The sequence below is a fragment of the Podarcis erhardii genome (assembly GCF_964252035.2).
Source record: "Podarcis erhardii genome assembly, chromosome: Z".
Lineage (NCBI taxonomy): Eukaryota > Metazoa > Chordata > Lepidosauria > Squamata > Lacertidae > Podarcis > Podarcis erhardii.
The window spans coordinates 20,876,671-20,903,547 of NC_138504.1; the positions used below are offsets into that span (position 1 = coordinate 20,876,671).

Genomic DNA, 26,877 nt, shown 5'->3' on the forward strand with positions numbered 1-26,877 from the left:
CCCTCTGCCTGGTTCCCTGTAGCTTTGCTTCTCGCAATGAGGGAACCGCCAGAAGGCCCTCGGCGCTGGACCTCAGCGTCCGGGCAGAATGATGGGGGTGGAGACGCTCCTTCAGGTATACTGGACCGAGGCTGTTTAGGGCTTTAAAGGTCAGCACCAACACTTTGAATTGTGCATTTTGCACAAGAACTCATTAGATTTTGGTGAGATCTCTTACAATTTTGGTGAGATCTTGCAGGAAACTGGCACTGCTTCTCCATCAGATTACTGGCAGGTCGCACTCGGAGAACAGAGGCTGGAGTCTGACTCAGGAAAGCGGGTCAGTGATTTGTACCAGCCAGGGGGCAAGAATGAGAGGCAGGAGAATATTCAGAGCTGCCCAGTGTCACCCATCTCTGGCCTGCTAGGTGCCCTGCAACCACTTTGGATGCCGAAGCCTTTAAGAGCTGCTGCCTCGCTAGTGCAACTTTATTGACTGCAAACAACAGCCCTGGGGTGGCTTTGCGCTGCTCTGACCTCAGCAGGGTCTCCTCCTACCCGCTGGAGATGTGGCTCCTCATGTCGCTCTGGCCTCTCCTCTGCTCTGTGACCCGAGACTGAAATTGTGGCAGCTGTCGTTGGGCTATCTGTGCAGGCACCCATCTCCTTGACCGCGCATGCGTGCACCCATCCAGGCCCCAACCCGTTTCTCTGTAGCCCATATGATGTTACATGCGTGACATGTTGGGTTGCCCGGCCGAGCAGCCGCAGTGGAAATTTTGTGGGTGCCAAGACACTCAGCTGCCCCCCCCCCCCCGCCGAGATGGTGCCTTTGCTGCAGGTGTAGTTTTGCACATTCTCAAGCAGGAAGACAACTGTGGCTCAGATGTTGCAGGACGCTGCAGCAGCTCACTTGCCGTTCACATGAATCTTGATCCTACACACACTGAGAGACAGTGTTCAGGCCCTTACCCTCAAAATTCCCTCACAAACACCTCTGTTTAGAAGCCCTGGTCATGAGCTAGCAAAGGCTGCAATCACCTAAATACAATTGCTGCTGGCTGCTAACTCCTCCTCCAACCCAAAAATGACAATTTTTGTGTACTGAAGGATGAATGATGAAAGATAAATGAAATATACAGTGGTACCTCGGATTAAGTACTTAATTCGTTCCGGAGGTCCGTTCTTAACCTGAAGCACCACTTTAGCTAATGGGGCCTCCTGCTGCTGCCGCACCGCCGGAGCCCGATTTCTGTTCTTATCCTGAAGCAAAGTTCTTAACCTGAAGCACTATTTCTGGGCTAGCAGAGTCTGTAACCCGAAGTGTATGTAGCCTGAAGCGTATGTAACCCGAGGTACCACTGTATTTGGTTTTTGCATGTTCCTCCCCAAAGCTGGTATCTTGAAGGCAAGATAATGTCTGGCTATGAATAGGCTCAAGTTAGGCAGAGTTGTAATTGGCTCAAAACATCCAGAAGCATTATTACTACTGATGACTAGTGTGTTGGTGTGCCTGTTTTTTGCCCCTTTGGTTTCTGCAAGCCATGACTGCAGTTGGGTATAATAAGCAGACTGCAGGCTCTTAATATATTTTCCACCTGCTTGTTGGCAAAGAAGCTCATTGCCTGGCTTTAGGATTGCCACTTTTGCATTTGGGAACCACAGACCAGACAGAATTTGAGGAGGTGAAGCATTCCTGTTGTTGCCTCTCCATGTTAGGAAAAGTTTCACTTAATGCATTTGTGATATTTTTTGGTTTTTGTCTTTGAGAAAAGTAAAAAAAAAAAAAAATCCCAAAAGAGTCAGACGCCTTAAAGGCTTTGGTAGGGCTGTAAAAATTTTCCCATGTGTGAGAACTCTCTTAAACAAAAATCCTGTCCTCTCCTTACAACAGCTTGTGGCGTTGAGGTGCTGATCTTGCACAAAGTTCTTTGCCAATTAAAGGGTGTTGGCTGGATATGATCTCTCCTACTCCAAAAAAATAAAATATTTTTTTAAGTGCCCTGTTCCTGCGAGCCTAGGTGAAATGAATTTGCATGGGAAGCTCAGAGAATGGTCTTCCCTACAAATTTAAGTGGCCAAGCTGTGATGCAGTAGAGTGAAGCTCCCAGGTTCAGGTGGCATTGTGAGGAAGAGGAAAATAGATGAACTGGTGTCTGAAGGGTCATCTTGGGCCATCCAGATGTGAGCTTCCATAATCCCTGGTCATTGGCCATTCTGGCTGGGGCTGATGGGAGTTGTAGTTCAGCAACATCTGGATGGTCAAAGGTTCTCCACACATGGATTAGACCAGGGGCGGCCAACTCCCAAGAGACTGCGATCTACTCAGAGTTAAAAACTGGCAGTGATCTACCCCCTTTTGTTTGTTTGTCTTTTTCCAATTTTTTTATTAGTTTTCACATTAATCACATACAAAAGAAACAAAGAGAAAAGAGAAAGAAAAACACATAAAAAAGAGTTTTAACTTCAAATTCTAATTTCATTACATTGATAACTGACTTCCTCGAATCCCCTCTAACTGAATTTCATTTTATCACCTAATTAGCAGTTCTCCAAATTCATATTTCTAATATTAACTTCTTTCATTTACTAACTTCTTCTCCATTATTAATGCTCCAATCATTTATATTTTTTAACAACATGATCTACCCCCTTTTGGGGGGTTCAGGTCAAACTAGTTGAGGTTTTTCCGGAAGGAGGAAGGCCCGTTTTTGGGGTGCTGGTCAGAAATGCTGAGCTTTTTTTAGGGGAGCCAAAGTTGTTGAGCTTCTTTGAGGGGAGCCTACCACAGATGTCCAGTGATCTACTAGTCATGATCTACCTGCTAGACATGCCTGGATTAGAGGATCAGCACCAGAAGGGTGGGGTACAATTTTGGGTCTGTTTCAAATTATATCAGGACAGCTGCATCTGCTGAAATTTCCCTTTCTGTTTGCATTTAAAAGCAAGCCTACCTGCAAACCAAACAAAGCAACATGCAAACCAAAACAGAGCTATCATTCGAAACCGGCACATCTCTGATTTTGCAATGCAGTTCTCCAGCCAAGAAATGTGTAGTAAACAGCATGTGCTAGGGTAAAAAAAATGTGCAGAAAAATGTATGTGTTAGTGGGGAAAATATCATTCAAAAATCAATTATATTAGAAAATATTGCTTCGGAAAAAATGTGTATGTTAGGCAAAACTGCACATGAAAATGTGTATATCAGGAGAAAGTCACACTTAAGATGTCGATGAATTTTCTTGGCCATATGGAGGTGCCAGCAGGGATTGAAACTGGCACCTTCTGCTTGGGGTCTCAAATGTCAGCATCACCCTGTGTGATGCTAAAATTTGCCCCCTTCCTCTGCCTCTCACCTTCCGTTCTACATCATAGTTGTGGCGCCCCCTGCGGTGCCCCTGAGGCTATAACTCCCATCAGCTCTAGCAAGCATGGCTAATGGGAATAATGGGAGTTGTAGTTCAGCAACTACAAAAGTCCCTCACACTTGACATATTGCGTAACGTAACACTATAGCCACTTAATTCACACCATCCTTACCTTCCCAAATAGCATTTCTCTAGCAGTGTCTGGTAAACTGTATATGAAAAGGATACACACTTATTATGGGATTGCTCTCGTGTGGCTTTAATGAATACTATAACTAATTTGCATTGCCTGCTTCAAGATCGTCTATGGGGATATAATAACAGTGCAGCCATCGCATGCCGATAAATTACAGTACAGATATGGTTATTATGTTACCGAGACAAAAAGCTTGCTAGAGGCGAGACTGGTGTTATTCTACCCTCAACAAGCACATTTTAACAGCTGTCTTTAAAAGCTGACATGAGGCAGAAGACATTGTCAGTCTCTTGCAAGAATTCGGGAAAAATATACGATAGTAATAATTGGTTTAGGTATGTAATTTTAGGGTATGATCTTAATGCTTGTGGGGGTGTGGCGCGGCGGCTCTTTAGATGTCAACGGGCACTAGTTCAGTGCCTTCAAAATGTGGTAAGCCAGTCATGCTGCACTGGGGGGGGGGGTGTTGCTCATTTGTTTTTTAAAAAGTTTGAGCATCTCTTATTTCCTGGCATAAATCGAGTACAAGTGCTTCTCTCTGTTTTGCATCACTCCTTCTAAGAGCAAATTCAGTGTCCCCATGCCAACAGGATCAGGGCCAGTGGACTTACCAAGAAAGAGGCACTATCAGTATGAATCACAGAATTTTAGAGTCAGGAGGTACCTTGAAGGTAATCTAGTTTGACCCACTGCTCAGTGCTGGATCTGCAGTGCAGAATGCCTCCACAGCATCCCTGACAGGTGGGCCAGCCAGCCTCTGCTTAAAATATTTGCAGCAAAGGTGACCATTTTCCATGACAGTTTGCTCCACTGCTGAATGGCTCTTGCCATTAGGAGTTTTCTTTTCTTTTTTCTTTTTTTAAATATATTTTTATTATTTTCTTCCTTAAACAATACTTTCAACAATAAAATAACAAACATAAAACTTTCTGCTCTACCGAGCATGCGACTTCCCTTCCTCCTTTCAGCAGGTTTTCCACTTTCAAATCCTGTCTTGCCTTTTAGTTCTTTCATCTATTGTCAATAATAATAATAATAATAATAATACTTTATTATACTTTTATACCCCGCCCTCCCCAGCCAAAACCAGGCTCAGGGCGGCTAACACCAAATATAAAAACAATTGATTGAAATACATCTTAAAAGAACAAGATTAAAATACATTAAAACATTAAAATGCAGCCTCATTTCAGTGGAAACTCAATCAAAAACTTTTTTGGGGATGAAAACGTCAAGTCTTCACCAAGGCTACCTATCTACATGGGCCAGAAAAACCCCAGGAAAGTCCCCAAATAGGAGTTCCAACACAGAAGGAGAAAGAATTGTAGGATTTATTTCAATCCTGCTACTGTCTTCAAATTTTTACAATTATGATTCAGATAAACAATAAATTTACTCCAGTCCCTTTGAAATTTTTGATCGTCCTGGTCTTGAATTCTGCAGGTCAGTCTGGCCAGTTCTGCCTGCCACTCTGCAATTGTAGGTACTTCCACTTTTGGGCCATTAAAGTTCTCGCTGCTGCTGTGGCATACATAAATAGTCTTTGATCTATCTTCGTAATTGCCTCTCCCATCAAATCTAGCAAAAATGCTTCCAGTTTTTTTGGGAAAGGTATATCTAAACATCTTTTTTTAATTCATTATAGATCTATTTCCAAAAGTCATTAGGAGAATGAATAGCTGAATTTCCCCCCATTTGTTCTAGATATGTCCTCTTGAGGAACAATGAACAAGTCTTCTCTTCAGATATCTGAGGACCACTAGAATGTCTCCTCCCTTAACCTTCCCTTCTCTAGGATAAATATTCCAAGCCTTTCCATTGTTCTTCATGGGAACTGGTTTCCAGGCCCTGTTTTCGCCTTCTCTGGACATGCTCCCATTCATCAATGCCCCTCTTAAAATTTAGCATCCTGAACTGGACACCGTACCCCTGATTCAACCTGACCAGTGCCGAGTGTGATCTGGAAAGTAGGCATTCTACCAAATGACCTGTTTGTTGGGCATTTGGCTGACCCCAAATAATCCAGTGATCTTTATTTTCCATGTTCCTGTGCTATATGGAGGTGCTCCCCCTTGACAGGGCCTTCTCAGTGGTTATTCCATCTGTGGAATGTTTCCCTGTGCTAGTGTCTTGATCATCACTTTCGACTTTCAGCAAAAGTGAAACTCCAGTCTTGTCTACCCAAACAGTTGATGGCTGAAAGATACTGGCCATGGCAACCTTCAAATTAGCAACTGTGAGGGCATGTGATTGTTTGTAAATTTCTTTAGATATTCTAAATGTTTTGAATTGTTTTCAGCTGGGTTTTTTAAAATGTTTTAAAAGTTTTTTTAAATTTTGAATTGCATTGTTTTAACTCTTTGATGTTTGCAACCTTGGGCTCCTTTGGAACGATGGATAGGCTAGAAATGTAATACAGAAATAAAAACGTGTAACTCATAGCAAAGTAACTTGGAAGAATTAAGAATATTCAGTCTGCTGAATCAGGTTAATGGTCCATGAAGTCCTGTTCACACAGGCAGAGGCCCATGGGAAACCCATGTAGAATTCATTGCCACAAGATACTACTCAGAAGGCTTAGAATAATAGAATTTTAGACACTATTTGAGTGGCAATGCTCACCAATTTTTGCAGGGGGAAAGGCCCCCTGCAAATATTTTATGGTGGGAGGCGAAGGGACCTCGGGCCCTTGGAGTGGCCCCTAGGAATTTGCTCCTATGCTTGGAACTAATCCCAAATGAACTCAACGGACAGCAAAGCTTAAGCTGTCCTTATACGGGAAGAAGAGTATTACACGCGATGCGCAAAATTGCTTATAAGTTTGCACCGGAAGTTTTTTGCTTTTCAAATGAAGCGGCACCCTCCCACCCACCTGGACTGGGGAAGAGGAGCGGCCCAAATGACAGTGGCGAGTGCAGGACAGGCGCACCGTTGACCTTCGCCTGGAGGAGGAAGGTGGCGTCCTGCTGTTCACAGGGCGGATTTTTGCCAAGTGGGTGGGCGCGTAAAAGGCATGAAAGTGTTATTATTATTATTAAGAAGAAGAAGAAGAACGGATTCTTTGCCAAGAGAGAACGAACGAAAGAAGTAATTTATTGATTTGTAAGAAACCACGGTAACTCTAAATAAAACAGTATTAAAGCAAAGGGAAGAAACGGGTGGGGAGAGGCGGGGTGGAAGCGACTGTCGGATTTCGTAGCCGTGCTTCCAGCTGCCTCCAATAGGGCCAAAGTCCCCTCTCGCCTGGCGCAGAGGCAACAAGAGCGTTGCCCGGGCGGGTGCTTGCTTTGGCACCTGGGATCCTGGCTTCCTGCCAGTTTCCCTCCTGGCGGTCTGGCTCTGTGCCCGGGGCGGAGCGGACTCAGGTGAGCTGAGCCGCGACGGCGCGGCAGGCGTGTCCCCAGCGGCGAGGGCGGCCCATCCTGCTAACTCCACGCCCGGCGCACCTGCCCGGCCAGTGCCAGCCCGCCAGCTTCCCTCGACGGTCCTCCAGCCAAAGCCAGCCATGTACGGCATCCAGCAACAAACCCAGGCGACGACGCTGCCGCCGTGCATGCGGCCGCCGCAGCCCTGCTACACCCCGCCGGCCCCTTGCTACGTGCCGCCCGCGCCGGCCCCCTGCTACGTGCCGCCACCGCCGGCCCCTTCCCGCCCTTGCTTCGAGCCTTGCGGCCCTCCGACGATTCCCAGGCCGCTGCCCCCGCAGACGTGCCCGGCCCAGCCGCCGGTGGTGACCGCCAGGCCCTGTTACGAGCCGTGCGGCCCGCCGTCGGTGTCCCGGCCGCTGCCCCAGCAGACGTGCCCGGTCCCTCTCCCAGCCACGCTGCCCCGCGCGCGGCAGAACCGCCCCGCGCCGCTGCCGATGCCCCTGCAGTGCCCAGACCCGGTGCCCTGCTCCCAGGACGGCTGCCACAGCGGAGGCAGCGTGGTCTACGAACGCGTCCGGACTTACAGCAGCCCCGGCGGGAAACGCGTGCAGCTCCTGGACCCCCCCAACTGCTTGCCTCGTGCGCCCTCCCCCTTGGAGACCACCCCGGGCTGCCAGCACGTTATCTGGAGCAGCGACCCCCCGCTGCAGGTAAATGATGGTTTTCCTTCCCGCCCCGTCGAAGGGCGCTGGCGTCACTCGGAGGGTTATCGGGGGCTTAGTTTCCGACTTTACTATTTTGGTCCCCAACCCGGCTTCCTCCGTGGCTCATTTTTCACGCGTTACGCTTAGCAAATGCACTCCCCTCCGAGGTAAGGACAAACGCGTCCAAAAGGGCAGTTGCATTCATTTTCCTCTCTTATCAGTTTCCTTGTCCAGCATCATTTTATCAATTGGTCTTTTTATTGGGGGGGGGCATAGGAGTCAACTCCTTGGGGGCCGAGGTCCATTGCCACCCCCCGTAAAACATTTGAGGGGGCTGCCCCCCCAAGTTGATGGTCACTGCCATTCAAATGGTGTGTGATTGATCATAAGGGGCAGGCCTTACCTGTCCCTCCTGCCCATATTTTATTCAAGTTGGCACCCCTTTTGGGGGTGGGGGAGGTTACTGATTAGAACACAGCTGTGTTAACCAATGAGGCTCACCCTGATCCCCAAGATTAATCACTTGCTAACTTTAAGGGGCAAAATGTTAAACGGCAAGGAAAAGTTTTGAGTCACCACACCCCCTCGGGTTGGTGGCTCATCTCCCTGTCAAATTCTACATTTATGGCCTTGGTCTGTGGTGCTTTGCTTGTTGGAAATTGTCCCTGTGAAATCCTACTTGTGTCTTCTTCGAATTTAAGGGCCATTGAGTTCCATGGGACTTAATTCCCAGGGAGGTGTCAGTAGGATTCATAGAACCATAGAGTTGGAAGAAACCTTGTGGCATCTAGTCCAGGGGTAGGCAACCTAAGGCCCGGGGGCCAGATGCGGCCCAATAGCCTTCTCAATCCGCGGACTGTCCGGCAATCAGTGTGTTTTTACATGAGTAGAATGTGTCCGTTTATTTAAAAAGCATCTCTGGGTTATTTGTGGGGCATAGGAATTCATTCATTATTTTTTTTCCAAAATATAGTCCGGCCCCCCACATGGTCTGGGGGACGGTGGACCGGCCCACAGCTGAAAAAGGTTGCTGACCCCTGATCTAGTCCAGCCCCCTGCAATGCAGGAATATGCAGCAGTTCCTTATGGGGATCTGACCTGCAACCCTGGTGTTACCAGCGCTGAACTGTATCCAGCCAAGCTATCCCATCTAAATCATCGGGAGGAATCCATTCATAACTGCTGAATGGTCACAGAATAAATAGTATTTAAGAGCTGTGATTCCTGCATTGCAGGGGCTTGGATTATATGACCCTACCTTTCCAACGCTACAGTTCTGTGAGAAACTGCAATCCGCTTACAACCAATTCAGTTTCTAGTTTTCATTGGTGACTTGACCCAAAATATATTTTCACAAACACAGGTTTATTCCAGGGGTTGTGTGTGTGTGTGTGTGTGTGTGTGTGTGTGTGTGTGTTTGTGTGTGTGGTAAAGAGGAGCTGAGTCCATGTGCACATTTGTATTGGAAACGATTCGCCTCCCACAGGCATGAGTGGGAGCGAAAAGCCCACAGGCCTTGGTAAACACAGCTGCCTGCTGTTTGCCTAGGGAAAAGCAAATTCTGTCTGAGCCAGATCACAGGGTGAAGTAGGGAAGATAGTGTCTGTCTATGTTGATGCACCAACAAGATATAGTAAGCTGTTGACAGTGGGAATTGTTATTAGTAGAGAAACATTTATTTCCTACTTTTCCTCCAAGGAGCTCAAGATGGCATGCATGGTTCTTAATTTTGCCCATTTGATTTCTCCCAACAACCCTGTGAGGTATGTTAGGTTTGTTAGACAGCAAGTGGTCCATTGTCACCTGCTGGACTTCATAGGTGATGGGGAATCGAATCCAATTGTTATACTCCAGCTTCCATAATCCCTCACTCTCTTGGGTTGCAAACATTGGTCTCTCCCAGCCGTACCTGGAAATGCCAGGGAAAAGAACCTGGGATCTTCTGCATGCAAATCTGATGCTTTACTACTGAGCTATGTCCTTTCCCCCCAAAAAAGGAGTTGAACATGTTCTATGACCCCCTTCTGGATTTGTGTCTGGACACGCCTTTGGGAAATAACTTTAGGGAACATAATATTTGGTACAGAGGAAGTTCCATTTGTTTCTCTGGAACAACTTGAAATATCTTTTTCCTGTGAAATGGATAATCTGTATGTGTTGTGTTATCTCCATGGTCAGTGGACTTTGGACTATGATAAAAGCAATGTAGTGTTTTCACTGAGAAGGAAAGGCAGGACAGTAAGAACAGCATGAAAGAAATGAGCATAACATAGACCGGCTTTCCTTAATCTGCTCCCTGCAAGGCGTTGGCCGTGCTGGTCAGGGCTGATTGGAATTATAGTCCATCACCATCAGGAGGGCACCAAGTTGGGAAAGGCTGCTATCAACCTTCAAGATACACTCATTCCTTAACATTGAATCCAAAATAGTTACCAGAAAGAAGACAATCCTTATATCTTTGAAGGTGGCTTTTTTGGTTTATAGTATATTCCGATACTAAAAAACAATAGGGCCAATTTTCATCTAGATGTAGAAGGCAGAACTGGGAGAGTACTGTATGATGAAATTTACAATTACTTGCAGTAGCACAATGTTTAAAGATTGCTCAAGGGACAGTCCATTCAGGGTTAGCTTCAGGGCTTTATGATTTGCTAACTACATCTAAAGGTTTTGCAGGCGCAACAGTTTCATTTTAATGCAACCACCAATGAGGATAATTGGATTCTGACTGATCTGAACAATTTTATCCAAATCTGCTTTTTCAGAATTGCTACTGTTCATAGGATCAAAGGAACCTGCCTTTTATTGAGTCAGACCATTGGTCCATCTAACTACAGGTTGCCAACTCTACTCGCTTGGCCTGGTTTTCACATCACGCCTAGTCAGCCATGTCTTAGCTCAGCAGCAGAACCGCCAGGGAGGAGCGATCGGCGTCTTGGGAGCCAGCATACTCTCTTGTTCATGCTAAACCATGGTTTGGCTTAGTGTCATGTGTGAACTGACTGGCAGTGGCTCTCCAAAGTTAGATTGGGGTCTTTAGATTGGGGGAGGGCTCTCCCCAGCCCTACCAGGCGATGCCAGTGATTGAAGCTGGGACTTTTGGCATGCAAACCAGATAACTCTGCTGTAGCTATTAGTTAAAATCAGGGGGCAAGTACTCAGTATACTGTGGAAAGTTAGTTTCTGCTAATTCCAAAGGAAATAAAGTTTTGTACGCTAAATATGATTTTTTTTTTTTAAAAAAAACACAACTTGTGTAGGTGTGTTGTGCCACATCAGCTTTTTGGGCTGTCCCGATGTTGCGAGGAAGGAGGCATGTCAACTCTAAATGTCAGGCAGGGTAACTCCCTGCAACTGCATTCGGTGGATTTGTCAGATGCATGGGTTTTTCCTTCCTCCACAATTGACCTTTCGGATGGCAGCCCACTCCATCTGGAGAGAGGGAAATCATGGAAGCTGGTGACTGGGGAAAGCCACAGACTTTGGTGATGTCTGCGCCATACATGTAAAGCACCTGCTTTCAGTGTGTGGATGTGACTTCAGTTGTTCCCAGAGGCCAGGGGACGGAACCTCATCAGCAGTTCTCTTGCTGCTGCCCAAGCCACCCTTTTCCACTCCTGCTTCACATTGCCCACCCATTCCTCCTCTGGGTAATTCTTGGCAGCTGAATCATCTTATTGCACTGAATTCTTGTGTCATTAAAAAATTACACAAAGTGCAGCAGACTTGAGAGAAGAAAGCATGTGTAGAGTTGACATTTGTGCTAAAAATTGATCTCATGGGGATATAGGGAGCTGCCTTATTCTGAGTCAGATTCTTGGACCATTTAGCTCAATAACGTTCGCGCTGATTGGCAGTGGAGAGTGTTTCCCCCCCTAGATCTACCCAGAGCTGCTGGGGACTGAACCTGGGATTTTATTTTATTATATTTTTTTTTTGCATGCTAGGCAGATACTGTGCTACTGAGCTAGTCTGCAGCCTTTCTTAACATCTTGGTATGTTGAACCTGTCCATCTGTAATCTCTCTCTGTACAAGCTGGGCATGAAACAAAACCTATCGTAGATATTTCAGAACCTTACATTTGGCATTTATATCCCATTGTCTTTGCCCCTTTTGGCCAGTACTCTGGAAGGAGAGAGTCCGCCTGCTTCTGACTGAGCAACTGGACGTAAATGCAGCTTGTGTATCATCCTGTATATATTAACAGAAAAATTATTCTCTGGTTGTGGATCTGTCTGAAGTCAAATTGGCACCGTTCAGGCACAATAAATAGGAAGTAGCAGCAGGCTCAGTGAAAAATACTACTGTTTGCAGTGACTGCAGAATGATGGCTCGCTGACTCTAAGCGGGGATGAAAAACAAGGGAGATAGAATGAGGTGGATTATCCTGGAATAAGGCATGTCTGACTGGCTGGGACCCTGAAACAGGTGCAGTCTGCACTGTAACATTTCATACCCTCCAACATTTTTCCGATGAAAATAGGGATGTCGTAAGGAAAAGTGGGATATTCTGGGATCAAATCAGAAACTGGGACAGCTTCAGTAAATCCAGGACTGTCCCTGGAAAATAAGAACACATGGAGGGTCTGACATTTTGCTGCAGCTCTTGCTTGTTTTCATTCATAGCTCTTAATGTACTTGAACTTTAAAGATATAAGAAGGCGTACCTCGGTTACCACAGTTATACCCAAACCACAAAAAGACCTCAAATAAGTTGAATCATAAAGACCTATTTCATTGATTGATATGGATGCTAAATTATTTACAGGCACACTGGCTAGTAGGCATTCAGAAATTTTACCCAACTATGTCCACCATGATGAAGTCAGATTCATAAGTTAAAGATCCATAACCTTCCTATTAGAAGTACAATTTTCTGAAGTCCATAACCTACTGTTCTGCTGATGCTGGATACAGTCAAGGCATTTGATTGTTTAGACTGGTAATATCTCTTTGAAATTCTACATTCCTTTGGTATTAGTGCATCCTGGGTTGATACACTTTATAATTTTTACTATGGGTCAGTGGTCCAAGTTTTAATGAATGGGGAGTGTTCTTCAACATTTCCCATTGATCTGGGCATGAAGCGAGGCTGCTGACTACCTCCCCTGCTTTTTGCTCTGACCATGAAACCATTAGCTTTGACACTGAAAGCAGAAGATAATGCAAAATGTTTTTGAATTATTTGGATAAACCTATATTATCAGTATGTTCACAGATGATGTTGCACTATTCCTTTCTGATCCTGAAACCTTGTTACCTGCTATTATGCACCAACTTGCTATATATAGCAAGATATATGGGTTCACTGATAGCTTCACTAAATCTGAATTGATACACAACCTGCCAAACCAACAACTGCATTGGCACAAAACAACTGGCCTGAAACTCTTTGGTGCTTCTTTTAAATACCTGAGAGAGAATGTACCGAATAATCTGTCTTAACTAGAGAAATTCAACTTTTCTCTTTTTTTTTTAAATAATTTTTATTCAATTTTCAATTTTAAAGACAAAACAAACTTACATAAAAGAAAAATCAAAACAAAGGTAAAACAAACACAAAACAAAACAAAACACAACCAAATTTTCATCTCCTTCTTTCAATGACTTCCCCGCACTCCCCTGCCCACCTTCCATTTTCACTACATAGCTCAGCAAATTATTTATTAGGTCTCTTAAAAATTATTCAATTCTTTCCTTCCAATTTATCTTTTCCCCCTTTTTAACTTATCATAATTTTACATGTTCCCTTTCCCATATTGGATCTATTCTCCAAGGTCGGCGTAATTTCTCTCCCACAAACTCATCTTTTTTTTTTTTTTAATATTAAATCTAAAATCATAATATTTCAGTTCCAAATCCCAGGTTTTTACCACCCCAAATTCCCCTCCCCCCTGCCCCCGCTTTGCCCCTACCCAAATAGATAAACAACAGTTTTAGCCCGGATTTCTGACATCCGAGGCCTTCAGGCCCCAGTTAGCCTCTCTCCGCCGATTTTGTTTATAGTCCTCTTTGTTGGTCTTCCCTTCTCCATGAAGTTCTGTCAGCAGCTCCTCATATTTTCTTTCTTCCAAATCAAACAAAGGCAGTTTTTGACCAAAGACAACAAATCTCCCAAAGCCCAGCCCCAGAAAGAAGTCCCCATTGAACTTGTTCATTCCTTGTTGATTCAATATTCTGATTATTCCAGGGGCTTCTCTCTTCCTCTGGCCCTGCAGATCTGCAATCCCATAGTCATCCTCCTTGTTTCTTTGATTCCCAAAAGTTGCAGGTTTCTGTTTGCATTCTTGTTGAACTCTTTCTTTTTCTCCTTCCCCCCATAGGGTTATCTCTCCTTCTGCAGCTGCAAATTTTTTTTTCCACTTGTTTAGTTCCATTGACAGAGTCGTTAAGTTTAAGACTGAAGGTCATCAACTGTTCAGTCATAATTGTGTTCTGTTTTTGCAAGGTTCCCACCAGACAAAACATTTTTTGTATCTCTGCCAGTAATTTTCCTTCAGCAGCCATTGCAATGTCATCAGTTCCCTCCAGAGGGATCTCCATCATGAATCTCACCCAACAGTCAGTTACTTTGTTGTTAAGGATTATTTTGTTTCCAATCAGTTCAATCAATTCAGTTTCAATGTAGCATTTAATCCAAAAAGCAGTTATAACACAGTTCCACGTTTCGGCTAGTCGTTTGACAGCTCTTTTTGACAGCTGTCAAACTCCTTATTCTGTTTCTCGGGCTCCCACACTGGGCGCTACCCGGGTCTGGGGGGGTCAACTTAAAAAGCAAAACCCCCGGAATTCCTCTTTCTTCCACTCCTGCTCAAATTACTTCTTAATTCAGTTTGTGAAAGTTCTCCGTTTAAGCACCAAAGTCTTTCCGACCTGGTGCTATCTCTTTGCTTTAAATCTTTTGGTGGGGAGGGGGAGTGCGGACTTCCTTTTTAACACGTCCCCCCGATCATACTCGAATTCGTAAATAAGAAACTTTTAGTGCCGAAATTTCCTTTTACTCACGGGTTACATTTTCAGTCCAAATTTTAAGAAGAAAGACAGCGCTCTCCGGTCATGGCTCGCGGCTTCGCTCCGCCAAGGCAGCGATCGACTCTCAGCACCACGCCGCTCTCCGGTCCACTCCGTAGCCTTTAAAAAGGCTCTTCGCGGGTCAGGGAGGGCGCTTAAGGTGCCCACCGAGTCACCATGTCCGCAGGCTTCCGCGCCTGCGGTTTCTAAGGGTCCCCGTGTCGCCGGCACGGCAAGACCCGTCCTTAGCGGAGCCGACTCCCTCCGGAGCTCAGAGGGAGTCCGCCATTACCCGTTCGCGCTATCCCGGAAGTCCGAAATTCAACTTTTCTCACTAAGCTCAGAAATTGGTCAAAGCTCACAGTCTCATGGTTGGGCATAGTTTCTAACACAAAAATGATCCAATTTCTGCACCTTCTTTACTTATTCCAAGTCTTACCAGCAGCAGGGCCTTTTTTTTAAATTGGAACTTGCTGGAACTCAGTTCTGGCACCTCTCAGGTGGGCGCCATTGCCATTCTAAGAGAACAAGAGAGGTAGGTGTTCATGGTGAGTTCCGGCACCTCTTTTTCTAGAAAAATAACACTGCCAACAAGCATACCTGTCTCTCATGTGAATAATTGGCAAAAAAGAATACTGAATTTTATTCATGTAAGCAAGAGGCCTTGGCTACCTCATAAAACCCTTTAGAAGGTCAAGAAAGAAGTATAGCAATGCCTAACCTCAAATGGCAAACAACTAATAAGCTCTGTTCTCCTTGTATGGTTATGTTTTGTTACTTGAAATTAAAAATCAATTAAAAAGAAAAGAAAAGAAGGCCCATGCTATATATCCTGTGAGGCCCAGACAGAGCTAATATTATAATCTGTGTTTTGTTTCTGCATTGCAATGGTAATACAGTGGTACCTCGCAAGACGAATGCCTCGTAAGATGAAAAACTCGCAAGACGAAAGAGTTTTTCGTTTTTTGAGTTGCTTCACAAGACGAATTTCCCTATGGGCTTGCTTCGCAAGACGAAAACGTCTTGCAAGTTTGTTTCCTTTGTCTTGCAAGTTTGTTTCCTTTTTCTTAAAACCGTGCATTCAGGGGGTGCAGTTGTGACTTGACTTCGAGGAGCAACTCATAGCACGCAGTATGGTAGCCTTTTTTGAGGTTTTCGAAGACTTTGGTGATTTTTGAAGCTTTTCCAAAATCCGTGCTTCGCAAGACGAAAAAATCGCAAGACGAGGTACCACTGTATCTAATCCCAGTTATCAAATAGAAGGCCCTTCATCAACAGCACTGATGACCCTAGAGAGATACACACTTTGGTGATGTTCATAGCTTAGGGTTGTTTGCAACTAAGTTCTTCTCCGAGTAGAACTATTGAAATTAATGAACCTGGTCATGCTCATGAATTTTAATGGATCTACTCTAAGCATTGCATACAATGTTTAATGTAGGGGACGTATGAAAATGGCATTGCTTAGTACACTAATCCCATTCAGATAAATAGGATCTGGCTTGCCTGCATTGCACCTGGCAATGTGGTAGGTACAGTTTATGCCTCTGGCTCATTAACCGGGAACTAGTCTAGGGCACTTGGAACTACTTCATTTATGCTGTGTACAAAACAAGGAGCAGAAAACAGGAAAACAAGGAGCTTTTAACCCTTCCCCGTCTTTGCCATTGACAAAGCTGACACCAACTTCAATGCTGATTTAATCATCGTCACTGTTGAACCTTCCCTTCATGCATTAGGTGTCTGCCTTTTTCTTGAAGATCATTTGGTAACTTTTAAAAAACACACACATATACTATTTGCTCTAGACTGAAGGAATGGGTTTGTGGCATCACAGGTACCGGCCAGTCAGTGCTCAGTCAGCTCCTAAAAACAGACAAAACCTGTTTCCCCAGCTCAGTCTTTGAGACAAGTCTGAAACAAAATGCAGCAGGTGTGTTTCTATGGCTACTAAAATAAGTTTAGTTTTCCTGCACCCTTAAAATGAAGTGTTGTCTTGGAGAGTTCATTGTTTATGTTCTTCTGTTGTGTCTGGAAAAATCCTCACCCGGTCACCCGGGTGTCTAAAAATTATATGAATTTGAAACTTTCTGCTCCCCCAACCCTTTTGTCGCATTCTGATCTCTGCACCCAGAGAGAGAGATTTATAGAAAATCAATATTTCTGGTTGGCCTTTGTCACTGGAGCTTAAAATGCCAGAGTTGAACATTTTTTGACATTCTAAAAACTGAAGATGAATGCTCTCTCATTACAGAAGTAGTAAAGGTCATCCTGAATCTAGTTTCTGCTTATCTGAAAGAGAGCATTTGAACAGAAATCTTGTCAGTGCTATAGACTCAATATATCAAAACTCTTTTAGCACAAACTATGGTTTATATATCAGACCTAGTCATATCTTGTAGATGTTTCCTTACTGTCATAAGGAACTTACAGCACGATCAAGAAGTAAGTCCCAATGTATTCATTGAGGTTTCCTTCCTAATATGTTTACTTAGAATCACAGCCTTCATTATGTAATCTAGACTGTATATATGTATAATCAATGGAAAACTAATAAAAAATTATATGGAAAAAAAAATAGAATCACAGCCTTCATTTATGAGTGTTTTTCCTACTTTGTAAGTTTTCCTTATTGATAGTACACACAATATTATTATTGGGGAGAGGGCTGTAGCTCAGTGCTAGAGCAGCTGCTTTGCATGTAGAAGGCTCTAGCTTCAATCCCTGGCATCTTCAGGTAGGGCTGCCTAAAATCCCGGAGAGCTGCTGCCAGTCCGTGTAGACAGTACTGAGCTCAATGGACCAATTGTCTGACTCAGTATTAGGCAGCTTCTGTGTTCCTAATTTATCTTATTATTGCTCCTAATATGCATTATAAGGCAGCTTCCTATATTAATAACAATAACAGAATCTCATTGCAGCTACACTTGTGACACCTCAGGACCAACCCAAAACATTTTGCGGTCTAGAGCAGAGAAGCAAATGACACCAACCGTCCCCCCAGCTCAAGGTACACCTTGAGTGCCCAGGTGCCCAAGGCCAGCCAAATCATTTTCATGTCTGAGATGGAAAACCCACAAGTCCTCCTCTTGGAGAGTAAACAACAGCAATTCAAAGAACTAACAATTTGCTGCCTTTTCACGAGCCCCAAAAATCAGCTGCCTGAGGCAACTGTTATGTACTGAATTTCTCACCCTGGGCCAGCAGGGGGATACTGTAGATAGTTTTCACTCAGGTCCACATATGCAAAGGAATTGAAAGTGATGTTCAGTGATTGGATAGTTACAGAAAGTTGTTACTGTTGCTTTGTAGTTGAGCTCTATATAAGCAGGTTGGCTGAACCCTTCAGCCCTGTTCTGTTCTGGGCCTGTGAATAAACAAGAGCTGTTTGAAGAATCTCTGTGTCATCTGATATGTTTACCCACAACTTAACAGTAACTATCACACTCCATCTAATGGTAGGGCCGGCCCTAATACATTGCATATAGATATTAGCTTGTGGCACAAAGCCAAAACTAACACTTATCGCTCTACCGGCTTTTGCCCTTAGTCTCCGTGTGATGAGTGAAGTGTGTGCTTCTCATCTACCAGAACTCCAAAGCCCAGCCCATTCACAAGTATATTGGCCTTTGAAGGTTGCACAGAAGTTCAATGCTGATGGCTTAAATGTTGGTTGGTCTGACCTTTTCTGTCTGAGCTCCTGGGCCTTATAATGTTTGCATGGCAAGGATAAATCAATCTGGGAAACTTTCTCAAGTGTTTGCAGAGACACAGAAGAATGCAAGAAAGAGAGAGATAAAAGGGGGGGGGGGAAATGGCGTGAAAAAAGATGCCAACCCAACAACCAGAATCATAGAGTTGGAAGTTGCCACGTGGCTCATCTATCCCAACCCCTTTCAGTGCAGAAATATTTTGCCCAACATGGGGCTCAAACTGACAACTCTGAGATTAAGAGTCTCATGCTTTACTGACTAAGCTGTCCTGTCTGTCTGTCTTCTTTAGATCACACTAGTAATAGTGCCTCTGGCCCTGCCCACAATTGATATGTGACCCTGGAAAGATGGAAAATTTGTCTCCCATCCCTGCCTTAACTGCCATCCCTCAGGTTGGCAACCTGTTTGGACATCACTTTCTATCAATCCCCAATTGAAGGCATATTGCATGTTTGCAATATGCTATTGCCAGAAAAGATGGTTCATTTGATAGGTAACTCACAGAATGTTACCTGTCATCTGAGGAGGAACTGAATGCCATCAGCTTTAACTGGCTCCTGAGTTTCCGCAAAGTGTACATGGTCTACTCAGGAGGAGAGGATTGGGAAGGAACGGCTTGAGGTGGTTGCAGGTGAGGGATCTGCTCCATGCGTTGGCAACATTATTCAGCCAGGTCAAAATTGAAATGAAAGGAGTGGAATGTGAGTCTCAAAGCTCAGATATGTTGTCCAACTAGTAGTGCCAGAAAAATCTCTCTTAAGAGCAGGGGAGGTCATCGGTTTGGAGTGTCCGTTCTACGTGGTCAGACTGCTACTTTCTTTACCGTTTTGAAGGCAGTCAGTGTACAACTATCTTTGGATTATGTCAGTTTCGAAAACAAGTTGGGGATCAGGTGCTCAGACGCTTGGAGCCAAGAAAACTATAATGCTAGGAAGAGAAAGGAAAGACTAGTTTATCAAAGACAGGGTTTTGTTTTGTTTTCCATGTGAGGGAGCATTTAGTACAAGGATGACCAGGACTGGCCAAATACATTTTGGCACCTGAGGCGTACCACAAAATGGTGCTGCCCTCCCTGCCAGAGAAGAAAGGATGTGTGAAGACCTACATCAGGAACAAAGGGGGAATAAAGAACATTGGGTTTTGCTGCCTTTGCAGTCACCTCACCTTGCCTCATGAGTGGGCTGGCCCTGGGATGACCAACATGGAGCCCTCCAGATCTTGATGGGCTACAGTTCTCATCATCCCAGACCAGCAACTATGCTGGCTGGGGCTGATGGGAGTTGTAATCTGATGTCATGTGGAGGGTGCCAGGTTGTCTACCACTGATTTAATAATATAACCCTGCTCCTACCTTGTGTCCTGAAGTGATGCAGTTCCAGAAGATTTGTATGTTTTACATAGGAATGGGCAAACTTGCCCTTGGAAAACATAATTGTCTCACTGTTTGCCAAAACCCACAGTATATACTCAGCTGAATGTTTGCCATCTCCCCAAAATCCTGAAATAATTTTGTTGCATGAGAGAGAGAGAGAGAGAGAGAGAAAGAGAGACCCATGCTTGTTACAGACCTGCTCATTTTGAAACCTATTAAATTTGACCTTCGAACCATTTTTGAGTTTGGGTAGCATTGTTAGTTTTACATGGGTGGGCCTGCTCTAGGGTGTGCATGCTGCCTCCTTGGTTCTGCCTTGGTTTTTTGAACCTGCCATGTTGTTGATCCACCCCTCAGACCTAGGCTCCCATTAATACAAAAGAGATGACCCCAGCCACATGTGGAAAGGACATGGAAGGCAACGGGGCCACATGGGCTAGCACCGCCAACATGCCTCGTGAACGCACCTCCATTCCTTCAAATCGTGCTATTCAGACTCTGCTCTGAATCTGTAGGAGGGTTAGCTGCTGGGCATGGTGGTGGAGGTCTTTATGAGGGTAGCCCACAAGCCTCATGGGCTGTTTCAATGATGGGAGGTCATTAGAGAGTTAAACCAATGCTTATTAATTCCCTAACATTCTTTGGGAGTGTTGCAGTGCTTGGATGGAACAGCTGAGCCTGATGGAATCAGCTTTGTGAGAGAGGCTGCCTCTGCCTGCTCAGTTGTGATCTCTACCTGTTAGGCAAACCTGTTAAACAGAACAGATGGGCTGCATTCTGCCATTTGCAGTCTGAGGGGTGGTGCAGCAGCCTGAGCAGGAATTGCCATTTTCCCAGCTGCCCAGAGAGTCTTGATTCCCTCACACTGCAGGGGCTTTCTTCAGTGGTTGTAGAGATTGCCTGGACAGGTCACTTCCTGGTTGGTTTGAGGAGCCGTTTTCAATGGAGCCCAGTGACGGAAGCTGTATTGAGCCAGTACTGGGTGCTGAAATTCTGTGCCCCCTAACCATTTTGGGCACACTACACCACTGGCAGGGCAGGGGCAGGGCATCCTTTTGGTTCCATGGGCCAGATCCTTATGGGGATTGGACTTCTGGGCCAAATCTGAATGGTGCAAGGTGCTACTAAAAATAAATTTATTCCCCTTCATTTTAGCAGGGGGGTGAGATGCAAACTGCTCTTTTAATCACCCAGGAATGGGTCTGCTGGGAATCCTGCAGAACTGATCATTTTTTAAAAAACGGTTATCACGATTTGATCTAAAACTCGATATCAGACAATATATCGATTTATAGCACAGCCTTAATGGGCAGGTGGCTGTGGTTGGGAGAAAATTGACATGTGGGTCAACTTGGTCTTGCTGGTGGGTCAAGATTCGTTCCCAGCCTTTGTGGTAAGGCTAGGGAAATCTATACTGAGTAAACAGATAAGACTCCCCTTCTAATCTAGTTTGGCCTTAAGTGATCTAACTTTTTTATAAATTCCGTTTGCAAAATTCTGATGGCCATTAGACATTTTCTGGTACAATCATATGTGGGACTCAGTCCCTCCTGTGAAATAGCTCTTAGCTGACTGGAATCAGGTTTGGCAAAATTGAAGCCTTCCTTACTTTGGGAAACTGGCAAGCATCTTCCTAGTTCAGAGAAACACCCCGCAGGGCTTCTTAAGTATCTTATTCTCTACAGGATTTGGAAACCCATCCTTATAAATCTCCAAAGATTAGACTTTGATTCAACTTTAATATCTTCTTTCATTCCCCACAACCAATATGAGCTTGTGGGCAGATACGAGATGGGTTCAATAATTTTTGCAGCTTACTCTGCTTAAGCTGAGAAGCTTAAAAGTATGACTTCTTTATTTCCCAGGCCCCTGAGGCTACAGGGCGCTGTCTGGGCAAGTTTATGAGGATCTGCTGAAAACTGTTTGCTGTTGTTTGAGAATATGAATGAAATGTTTATTATTATTATTATATACCTGAGTACAGGCTGTGTACACACCATACATTTAAAGGACATGGCTACCCCTAAAGAATTTGGGAACTGTAGTTTGCACCTAACAGAGCTATGATCCTCAGCATCCTTAAACTACAGTTCCCCAGATTCTTTTGGAGAGTTGGCCACAGTTTGAATTTAATATGATGATTGGCCTAATTTGGCCAGTGGGACAGTTTAGAGCAGTGGACTGGAGAACTGGGTCGTGCTTTCCTTTAATCTTTTAGCCCCTCCAGAAGTCCTTTTTTGTGTGTCCTCATGATGCTTTGTGCTCGTGATGGTATCAAGGCGGTTATGGGCACTCCTGCTTTCAAGACTCTTTGCACCTGCAGAAGTTTTGGGGTGGATATACTTTGTTTCCTACCATTGTATGTCCCGTGAATTGCTCCCTGTAACTTTTAATACCACAAATGAGGGTTGTTGTTGTTTCGTCCTGGGCTGTTGTTGTGCCATAGTGCAAGGGTCCTGCTCTAGATGCAGTAATGTTGGGGGACCATCACAGAACAACTAATAAAGCAGAATGATGTGTGTACAGTCCGGTACAAACCCATTACTAATGCACTATGGTTGTGCTACTGCCGTGTTGCAGAATATACCCGAAAAAGTAAAACACAGAAAATGAAGTCAGTTATAAGGAGGAGGTGGCCAGACTGGTTCTTTGAGTCTGGTGGTGGGAAAACTGTAGACTCCCATCATCCCTGGCCATTGATCATCCCAACTGGGGCTGTTGGGAGTTGTAGTCAAACAACTTCCGGAGGGCTGGGCTGCAACTCCCATCTTCTCAGACCACTGGCCCTCCTGGTTGGGGCTGGTGGCTGCTGGAATTTAGCAGTATCTGGGGGGGGCCACAGGTCCCCACCCCTTCTGAAGCCCCTTAAGGAGCATTGGCGGAAGTGGAAGGCAGCTGGTCAAAGTCAGGGTTTGGTCCATTCTTTGTTGCCACCTCTCTGTCCCCGATATGCAACCACTGGAACATACATCTTGTAATTTATATCAGTTAAAGCAGTTGCAATTACAGATCACCTGCAACTTACGCGTGTTTAACATGTGCAATTTCAACTTTACGCAGTTTGCTTACCAGGCTCTGGGAGGCTCTCATGAGATCTTAGATGGTCCCGCAAGATCTCACACAAGAACCTCCAAGAGCCGAGAAGGCAAAGCTCTCTGCCTTGTGTTAAAATTGCTCGCACTGGGGTGGTTCAAAAGGGGTGATTTGAGTATACACACTTTTGCATATAGGCGTCATCCCTGGAAAGTAATGCCTGCAAAAGGTGCAAGTTACCTGTATATCATTTAAACAACATAGTGTTTCTTGGAAGAGTGCAGAGCAAAAGACAGGCCTCTGCCCTGATAATTTAGGTTTAAGATACTGGGCAGTGAAGAGAGAGATGGGAAAAGGTGAAGGGGCATAACTCAGTCGTGGAGTATCTACTTTGCAGGCAGGAGTTTACCGGTTCAGTCCTGGGCATCTCCAGGTGGGGATGGGAGAGAACCCTGTCTTGAAACTCTGGAGAGCAATGGTCCTGAGCAGAGGTCTTTCACATCTCCTGTGACTCGGTCCTTTGAACGGGAGAAACCAAGGACTGAACCTGCGACCTTCTGCACTACAAGCTTGTGTGCTACCATTGAGCTTGGAGGCATTGTCAACAAAGTTCCTGCACCCAACTTTAGCTTACTTCACTTAATGCAAACTTTTATCATCATAACTGGAAGAACAGTGGGAGGCAGAGGGAGGGAGGGAGGGAGGGAGACATCTTTGTACCTCTGTGGCAAGTCAGCAACACTCCTACCTTTGAGGTTTTCTAATTTATAATAATTGGCATTTAGTTAAGATCCTTTTCTGCAGCGAATTATTGTTCTGACTCATCTGTTATAGGAGGCAGCTTGAAAAGTTGCCCCAGGCTCTTCGCACAGTGTGTGTGTGTGTGTGTGTGCGCGCGCGCGCTTGAGAGAGATGCACTAATTCTGTGCATGAGATCAGTTGACCTACTTTGAAATGGCTGTTATCTAATAAGGGACCATGCCTTCTTGCAAAATATATATGCAACAAACAGGGTCCTTGCTTTTAAACAATAGTTTGCAATTTGGAATGAGTCATGGCAGCATAAAGAATATCAAATTTAATTTGGGGGCATGATCCAGCCAACGTTAAGCAATGGAGAAGCATCACAGAACAAATAAAACCAGGCGGCGGGGGGGGGGGGAATCTACCACTATTGCACTATTATTGTATCAAGAACACAGAATCATAGAGTTGGAAGGGGTTCCAAGGGTCATCTAGTCCAACCCCTGAAATCCAGGAATCTCAACATGTGTGTTGCAGAATATACCCACAACTGTGGCCTTATCAGCACCGTTCTCTAACCAACTGAGCTATCCAGCAAGGCTTGGAGGGGCCCTAAAGCTGCCCTCAATAGGTTTATCAGTTTGCATAAGGAATGCAACTCCTACTTTCTGGTTGTGTCAACTTATTTTCATCACTGAATTTGCAAACTGATTTCTGTACATAGGCAAGAAATGTATTGCAGGGTAATGCTCTTTTTACAACAGCCCTTAAGCAGCGATCCTGTCTACCAGAAGTAGGGGTGAATGTGTCAAATCCACACATTCCCAAACAATATGAGAGCCAAAGTATACCCATCCTTAGAAATCTGCACATACCCAAGTTTTGTGATGCAGTTCTTCCAACTAAGCAATTTTTACAAAAGGGATATTTTAGGGGAAAGTGTTCTTAACAAATATATTAGCGGAAATAGCATGACACAATGCATTATATTAGCAACAACAACAAAAAATGCTTGCAGAAATTACTCGAAACTGTGCGACACATAAAATTGTTTATTACAAGACGTTTGCACTAAAATGCTGGTGAATTTTCAGGAGGTTTTTTTTAAATGCAAATTGCTGTAGAAAGATGAAGAAATAAACTTAATATTGGAACAATGAGAAACAGAGAAACGAAATTGACAGCACCCTCAATCCCTAACCAGGAATACCCAACATGGTGCTATTGATATGCTTTTGTTACTTATTTCATATATTTATATACCACTTAATTTTTAAAACAGTCTTAAGCAGTTTACAAAATGACAAATGCAATGTAGTGGTACCTCGGGTTACGAACTTATTTCGTTCCGGAGGTCCATTCTTAACCCAAAACCATTCTTAGCCTGAGGCATGCTTTTGCTAATGGGGCCTCCCACTGCGACCGCTGTGCGATTTCCATTCTCATCCTAGGGCAAAGTTCTCAACCTGAGGTACTACTTCCGGGTTAGCGGAGTTTGTAACCCGAAGTGTTTGTAACCCGAGGTACCACTGTATGTTTGTTTCAATTGTATATACAAAGACATTGAGAAACTACAATATACAATGCAGTACAATATTAAATGATAACAAAGTAATAAAACAATGCCCTCTTGAAAAGCAAAGCAAAATTATAGCAGCACATTTTGAAAACAACTTTCGAATCAAGGGCCCTTTCCTTCCACTGCCTTTCTTTTGATAAGGCACATCCTGACTCACAAAATGCAACATTCACCCCACTAACAGTTACACATCACATGCCCAAATGCTGCCATGCATTTACACAAATCATGCAGTACCTACTTCTCACGTTGGCTGGAGCTGATGGGGCTTGGGGGTCTAACAATATCTGTAAGGCACCATGTTTCCTACCCCTCCTATCTCACTGGGAGAAATCTGCACTGAACTTAGTGGGGCTTAGCGTCTAAATCAGAGCTTTCCAAACTGTGTGTTGCAACACGTTTGTGTCGGCTGCAGTGTGTAAGTGAATCGTGTGAATGCTCCCCATGCTACTCCTGGGAAAGGGGTTAGTTTAACCTCCAGTTTGCTAGTAAAACTGAATTACTATGTCGTGAAATGATGCGTGTCTAAAAAGTGTGTCACCAACATGAAAAGTCTGGAAAGCACTGGTCTAAATGGATATGGATAGGGTAGTGCTGCTGACCAATTGCTAAGGGGTAATCTGCTTGCTTGGTTTCAAGGAAGTCATTGAGGATTCCACTCCGCTTGGAGGAGTTCTATTTTACTGCACAGCCATATTAAATGTTTACCTTCTCTCTTCCCTACAGGAAGTCCAATCTCCGTCCTTGAAATTGTCTCCTTATTCCCAAGGCAGTGTCCGGAGGGTTATATTGGAGAATCCTGGCCAGGTAAGAAAACTTTGTTGCTTTCATAATGGTTAGGTAAAGGTAAAGGGACCCCTGACCATTAGGTCCAGTCGTGGCCGACTCTGGGGTTGCGGCGCTCATCTCGCTTTACTGGCCGAGGGAGCCGGGTCATGTACAGCTTCCGGGTCATGTGGCCAGCATGACTAAGCCGCTTCTGGCGAACCAGAGCAGCACACGGAAACGCCGTTTACCTTCCCGCCAGAGCAGTGCCTATTTATCTACCTGCACTTTGACGTGCTTTCGAACTGCTAGGTTGGCAGGAACAGGGACCGAGCAACGGGAGCTGACCCCATCGTGGGGATTTGAACTGCTGACCTTCTGATTGGCATGTCCTAGGCTCTGTGGTTTAACCCACAGCGCCTATTTTCCAAAAGCTGGGTCCAAGCTGTTACTGGGGTTTGGCAAGGTTTGATATACTTTTGCAAGATTTAATACTCTTATTACAGGGCAGAGTCACTGTTTGCAAACCCTCAGACAGGTTCATTCAAACACTTGTATTCCCTTTCAGCTTTTTCCTTTTGTGTCAGTAGCAGTGAATTCAGGCTCACTAGCAGAGGGATTTAGGATTCCCTCAAAACAATCTGAAATCTGAAAATTTGTCACTGCCTTGAATTAATTTGAGATCTCATTTAGCACGTCATATTTATTAGTAAAACAAAATGAAAAAAGAAAAGAAAACAACCATGACACATTAACCTTTATGTGCTATATATGTTTTTCAAATAAAAAGTGGTTGAACTGAAAATTTTGATTAAAAAGCAATCAACAAGGCACATCTTTGCAGAACATTCCTATGCATGTTTACTCGGAAACAAATTCCATTGTTTCCAGAAGGGCTTCTTCTCAGGAAAGTATGTCTAGTATTGCCATCTAAGGCTACAGTCCCAACTCCAGTTTCCTGGGAGTAAACCCCATTCAATTCAATGGGACTTACTTCTGAATAGACACAGTTAGGATTGCAGCCTTTAAAAGCAGTGCAAAGAA

The 26,877-nt window shown here is 44.5% G+C and overlaps 1 protein-coding gene across 1 annotated transcript in view; it reads left to right on the forward strand.

Annotated features, from left to right (window-relative positions):
• Window positions 1–7,033: 7,033 nt before the first annotated feature.
• POF1B (POF1B actin binding protein) overlaps window positions 7,034–26,877 on the forward strand; it is a 40,898-nt gene continuing 21,054 nt past the window's right edge. The window contains exons 1-2 of the mRNA XM_081848046.1: window positions 7,034–7,621; window positions 25,795–25,875. Of these exons, the coding sequence (XP_081704172.1) occupies window positions 7,049–7,621; window positions 25,795–25,875 (654 nt within the window). The 5' untranslated portion in view covers window positions 7,034–7,048. The remainder of the gene's footprint in view (window positions 7,622–25,794; window positions 25,876–26,877) is intronic.